The sequence below is a fragment of the Glycine max genome, chromosome 4, assembly GCF_000004515.6.
Source record: "Glycine max cultivar Williams 82 chromosome 4, Glycine_max_v4.0, whole genome shotgun sequence".
Lineage (NCBI taxonomy): Eukaryota > Viridiplantae > Streptophyta > Magnoliopsida > Fabales > Fabaceae > Glycine > Glycine max.
The window spans coordinates 49,045,784-49,051,600 of NC_016091.4; the positions used below are offsets into that span (position 1 = coordinate 49,045,784).

A 5,817-nucleotide genomic window follows, 5' to 3' on the forward strand; every position below is an offset into this window, starting at 1 on the left:
TCTTTTATAAATATGGACACAATTTTCCCTTCCACCACTTAATTGATAATTAATTATAAAGTAAATCTCTTGCCTAGAACTTGAATTTTGCAAGCATTTACTTTTTTTTTTATTTTTATGAATTGCCAAAGCTGTTACAGATAGCAGAACACCCCTGATATATAAAATACGAAAACCATTACAAAAATGGCAGGGGGGAACCAAACCAGAATCCCCATGAGAAGGCTAACAAACAATCAACAAAAAATAATCATCGAACCATGTAAAAAGGTTGATTCAATCTATAACGGTTCAAGTCTTCCAAAATAAAGGCTGTAAGCGAGTTCCACCAGCAAAAAGGAGAGTTAGAACCGAAAGCATTTGATTAGCAAGATAAATGCAGTTTTTTCCATCCATTAACAAGGTACCAAGGAACCATATCTATACAATTACAAGTTGTCACACTCCAACCAAAGATGTCTCCACTGAAACAAAGAAAACAAATCTCTAGAATTGTAAATCATCCATCATTCACATTAGTTTCTCCATTAAGTCTTCTTTATTAAGTTCAATGGAAAAACTTTCCACATATCACATTAAGTACTTACATGAAATCCTCATAACGTGTTTGTGCAGTCCACATAACATGTTTGTGTAAGACTCATATGGGCATAAATTATTTTTTGGAACAATTCAAATTTATAATTTCAAATTTTCATGATATTATTTAGATTAAAAAAATATTATCTTATTTTTAGGATGCTATTTAGAATTAAAAGTATATTTTTTAAATTAGAAATATATTTTCTTTTTTAAGATTATGATATTAGTTCTATATTTTTTTTTTTATTTATTGGAGGGGCATGTGCATGTAAGTATGCGACAAAATGACAAATAAATATTTAACAATTTTCCTCTTTAAAAAATTACTGATAAAAAGAAGAGATACTATTATTTAAAATTTGTTCATTTGAAGGAGGAAATGAGGGAATAAAACATAGTTTAGTTTTACCAAAAGTAAAAGACACTTGTTTGAACATGAGCAACTATTGCATCTTTTATTTTGATCAATATTTTGTGCAATTTCCAACACTAATTAAGCTTGCGTATTTGTGTTTGTAAAAGATTAAATTCCAATAAATCATAGTTTACTTTTGCACAAAAAAAAAGTAATGAAAAGATATATTTTAAAATAAGCTAAGGTAAATTTACATTGAAGCCTAATAAAGATCAAACCACATGAATGATGAAAGGATGGTTCGTATAATCTCCAAGATTGGTTGGTTATTCGACCGTACAAAATTGTCAGGCACGGATCCACTTGAGACACAATGGGACCTAATTTATAATATAAGTATTCTTCCCACAAAATTTTGTATATGAGTATTACTTCCACAAGATAATATTTGTGGATTCATGAATGAAAATTGTCATGTATTTTTTGTATTTTACATCAATGTCATATTCCCATCCAAACAAGAGGAACATATAGTCATATAATATTATAATTAGATATGGTGATTGGAATTTGTAGTGTGTATGTGGGATGGAACGAGAAAAGTGAGAAGAGATTAGCATGTTGCGTTGTGAGAAGAGCGTCTTGGTGCTCCAAAGAAGCAAAGAAAGCAGTGGCCAAGTTCTCCCCTAGCCACCTCTCCATTTCTCCTTCTCTCTCTAAAAAAATAACTTTGATTCTATTGCTTTTCTTTGCCTCTCTCTCATATCACGCAAAAGCAGCTAATTAGGCTAGACATCGGTGGAAAGAAATACATAATCTCTTTATTTATGTATATATATATGGAAGTTGCAACTTGCAACCCCACACTTATCAGCTATGACCAGTTGCTTTAAGAATTCAAGAACATGCTTGAACATCACAAACTCATCCTCAAGATCACAAACAACATTAGTGAGGGCATGCATCCGCATAGCTATTAGCCTCAGCATAAACATGAACAATTTCACCCTCCAGTTGGAACTCAATAACCTACCAATTTGGTTTATCAAACTCCATCCCCAAGACAATCCCTTCTTATTGCCACCAACACTCTTCACCAATCAACTTGAATCTTCATAGCTTGTGATTTCCAATGCATTCCCTATGAGAATTCCAATAAAAACCTTCTATTTTAAATTCTTTAACATGTGTCTTTACGTAGCAAGACCTATTTTTTTACTTAGTTATTAGAATCAATCATATACTAGTCAGAAAAAAGTATAGACAATAAAACTCAATAGGCAAGATAATTACATGCTCATAACTTAAACTTAAAATTTATGCTAAAATAATTTCACACTAGTTAATTCACGTTATGGTTTATAAAATTTAATATGACTAGTATTCTTATTTATTCTGCCATAACTTGCACTTGATTAATTAAAATTAAAATTTAATTAATTAATAAAAATGGCAGAAAAGAAAGAAGCAATGATGTGGTGCCACGTGTGAAGCAACGTAACATATTTATCCGCGGATAAGCGCGATGGCGGAGTGGTCTGGAAGAGAAGAGAGAAAGAATGGGCAAAGTTTCAATTCCAGTCCCGCAAAACGGTTTCTCCATACGCAATTTCTCAACGTCCAAACGCTCATGTTTCACCCCTTCACCTTCAACGCTCAGAATTTCTTGCTCTGGTCCGTCCAACTCTTTCTCTCGTATTTTCTTATATAAATAATGCTTAGTAATTTGCTTCATTTCAAACTATCAATCAATGTGTTGGTAAAATGAGTAGTGTGGCCGTTGTTTTGTAGGAGTAGCTGAGTTAGATGGATCTCATGAGAATAAGGGAGGTTTGTTTAATTTCAATGGAATCAAGGGCGTGGCTTGTGGTATTCTTGCAGCTTGTACGGTTACTTCTGCTGCATTTCCCGTTACTGCTGCTACCCAGGTTCAAACTGTGCTTCAATTTTAAATGTATTTTCTTGGATATCTTATTTTTCTTGCATATTTTGATCTATGGAAGTTCAACAAAGAATCATATAATTAATAGAAAGAAACTGTTGGGATTGATATGCCTTGAATTCCCAATAGTTACTGTTAAGCTCCCATTTGCATTTTGCTCTCAGAAGCTAATATCAATGGATGAGTTTTCTTTGCTGAGGGATTAGCAAACAGAAGTTAAAGGTTGGAAAGAATGAAGTGGTTTCTCTCTCAATGTATCTTTTGATTCTTTTCATGCTAACATGATATAATCAACATATCGGTTGTTACAGCTGATAAGTTGATTTTTCTTTGGTTACCCTCTTACCATAGGAAGAAATGATGGATAGCTTGTGGTTTTGAGGATGTATGATGTAGTGGTTAAAATTTAGTTGAAGGCAACCAATGTGTTCAAATTATAACACTCAGCTTTTGACATGCTAGGAAACGTGAGGTAAACCACTACTTTGTTTGGAGTATTGTTCCCTCTATACGTGGGGTTTGATTAGGAAGCCTATTACAAGTTTGGTTAAAATTAGACTATCTTCAGAAACATTTCTTTCATTATTCCGATGGTCTTTTGAATAAATCCCAAGAGCCTCACATTGATGTCCTTCACAACTTTGCAGGATTTGAATTGCCTTGGTGAATCACAAGGCATATATTCATAATATATTATTCTTTTCTTCTCTGGTAAAAATAATTTTTTTCAAATTATTCAGTTTTAGTAGCGTGTCGTGTCAGTTATAAATGTTAATGAAAGTTTAAATTTGTGAAAGACAAATGTGATTTACACATCTCTTCAAAAGAAGCAGTTGAGGAGAGAATGCAACACCCAATTTGTTTTCCTTGCAGAGACTTCCCCCATTGTCAACTGAGCCCCATCGCTGTGAGCGTGCATTTATTGGCAACACAATTGGTCAGGCAAATGGTGTATATGATAAACCATTAGATCTCCGGCAATGTGATTTCACAGATGAAAAAACCAACCTGAAGGGGAAGTCCCTGTCTGCTGCACTCATGTCAGATGCCAAGTTTGATGGAGCTGATATGACAGAAGTTGTAATGTCAAAGGCTTATGCTGTTGGTGCCAGCTTCAAGGGTAACAATATTTACTTGTGCAAAATCAACTAAATGTTAGATTAGTTTGTATCTTCATCAGCCTTTATAAAGGAAAAAATTCAAGTTTTTCAACAATCTTATTACTCTGAACATTTGAGCCATTATATTTATGAAGTATATCCTTTTTTTAGAGCAATCTGCTAAGCTTGAATGGTAAAAGATATAAAACTACCTTGATATTATTCATCTTTCACAAAACCAGATTATCTGTTTGATTAAGAGATATTCTGACTTCTGATAATTATCATGGAGCTTATGCCAACCTTTGGAGCGTGGAATGGCTCACTTATATTCATTTTTGAAAGTGTTCTGCCACAAACTTTAAAGGAATATGGCGAGCTTGTGAATATTTGATAGAATAAAGTTCCACTTTCCAAAATTGTATGTCAACATGCAAGTTGTGTTTCATGCTATTAGCTAACTAGAAAAAACAATGATCCAAGGATATTTTACAGGGGTGGACTTCTCAAATGCAGTCTTGGACCGTGTGAACTTTGAGAAAGCTGATCTTGAAGGAGCTGTATTTAAGAACACGGTATTGTCGGGCTCCACCTTTGATGATGCTAAGCTGGACAATGCCGTTTTCGAGGACACTATCATTGGTTACATTGATCTCCAGAAACTATGCACAAATAAGACCATCGGTGATGAATGGAGAGTTGAACTAGGATGTCGATGAAAAGCAAAGTATTCATTGCCTTCTATTTCTTGTATGCTGCTATGCTATGACACGACACAAATATTTTGATGAGGGTAACCAGTGGATGAATGCTACGTCCAAAACCTTAAGGTTCTTGTCAATTTTTCAGTCTTCACCACGAAATTGTTGTGCATCTGAGGGAGGTATGAGCAATCATATAAGTGAATCTGATATCACATCTTAATTCAAAATCTTAAGATTCAAATTTTTGGGTTTTATTCTCACTTATATGTTCAAATTTTTCATTCTTACTCAATGTAGGACTTCACCTCATACTTGCATTTCAACAAGTATCATAGTAGTAGTACTCTCCTACGGTACAATGATTATTTATTTAATCAGTGGTATTATGTCATTCAAATATTGAAACTTGAAAGACATAAAATAATTGTTTTTATTTTAGGGAGTTCCTGGCAGCAACCTATCCTTATTAGGTGGAGCTCGACACCGGGCATTAAATCTTGTACTTGCATAGCCTCTTAGGAGAAACTAGAGTCTAGAGATATAATCCTTCAACGGTTTGCTTGGTTTTTGCCTATATATGGCCATGAGGCTTGCTTGGGTTCCCTGCGTCATTCCTTGTGAAAAGGACAGGTGACCAAAGGTTCGAAGGCTTTGGTGGCATGATTGTAATTCTGGGGAAGGATTGTTATAGACATCTCAACATGTTGTGCCTACAATCTCGAATTCTTATCAGGTTTTGCTTTTTGATCAGTAGAGCCTGCTCATGAATCAATTTGATTAGCTTCTACGTCTCCACAGTGTTGCCATTTGGGGGAGGTGATTGTGAATAAGATTGACCAAGATCAATTAAAAAAGAAAAACAGAGAGAATAAATCTTTCCTACAAACAACACCAATGTCCTGCACTAGCTCATGATTTATGAATGTGTACCTCGTGTCTTTGATGGGTGTAGTGTGAAAGTGTTACCTAGAAGACTTTAAAACTCAAATTAATACAAGTTTGAGAGATAAAGAGACAACATACCATGTATAGGCAAAGTCAGGGTATATATACGGCCTTTTCTGTCATAAGGGATAACTTGATTGTCTTACTACTAAATATTAGTTACTTGGTAAGGTTATCTGGTGGTCGTTA

General features: G+C 34.2%; 1 protein-coding gene across 3 annotated transcripts; it reads left to right on the top strand.

Annotated features, from left to right (window-relative positions):
* Window positions 1-2,451: 2,451 nt before the first annotated feature.
* Window positions 2,452-5,433, top strand: LOC100801521 (thylakoid lumenal 17.4 kDa protein, chloroplastic). Of its 3 annotated transcripts, XR_001388085.2 has the most exons (6): window positions 2,452-2,611; window positions 2,729-2,865; window positions 3,753-3,999; window positions 4,475-4,862; window positions 4,981-5,036; window positions 5,123-5,433. XR_001388085.2 is itself a non-coding variant. In XM_003523302.4 (4 exons), the coding sequence occupies exons 1-4, from the start codon at window positions 2,497-2,499 to the stop codon at window positions 4,696-4,698; spliced, it is 723 nt and encodes a 240-aa protein (XP_003523350.1). In that variant the 5' UTR covers window positions 2,452-2,496; the 3' UTR covers window positions 4,699-4,943. The 3 variants fall into 3 exon arrangements, 1 of the variants encoding a protein (XP_003523350.1); XR_005891213.1 differs by lacking the exon at window positions 4,981-5,036; XM_003523302.4 differs by lacking the exons at window positions 4,981-5,036; window positions 5,123-5,433 and having other exon boundaries at window positions 4,475-4,943.
* The last annotated feature ends 384 nt before the right edge of the window (window positions 5,434-5,817 follow it).

Bases quoted from the DNA above. Each gene is read 5' to 3' on its own strand.
- LOC100801521 (XM_003523302.4), top strand. From the start codon at position 2,497: ATGGGCAAAGTTTCAATTCCAGTCCCGCAAAACGGTTTCTCCATACGC. The intron at 2,612-2,728 runs GTCCGTCCAACT...GTTGTTTTGTAG, and splicing joins GCTCAGAATTTCTTGCTCTG to GAGTAGCTGAGTTAGATGGA. The intron at 4,000-4,474 runs GTAACAATATTT...GATATTTTACAG, and splicing joins TGTTGGTGCCAGCTTCAAGG to GGGTGGACTTCTCAAATGCA.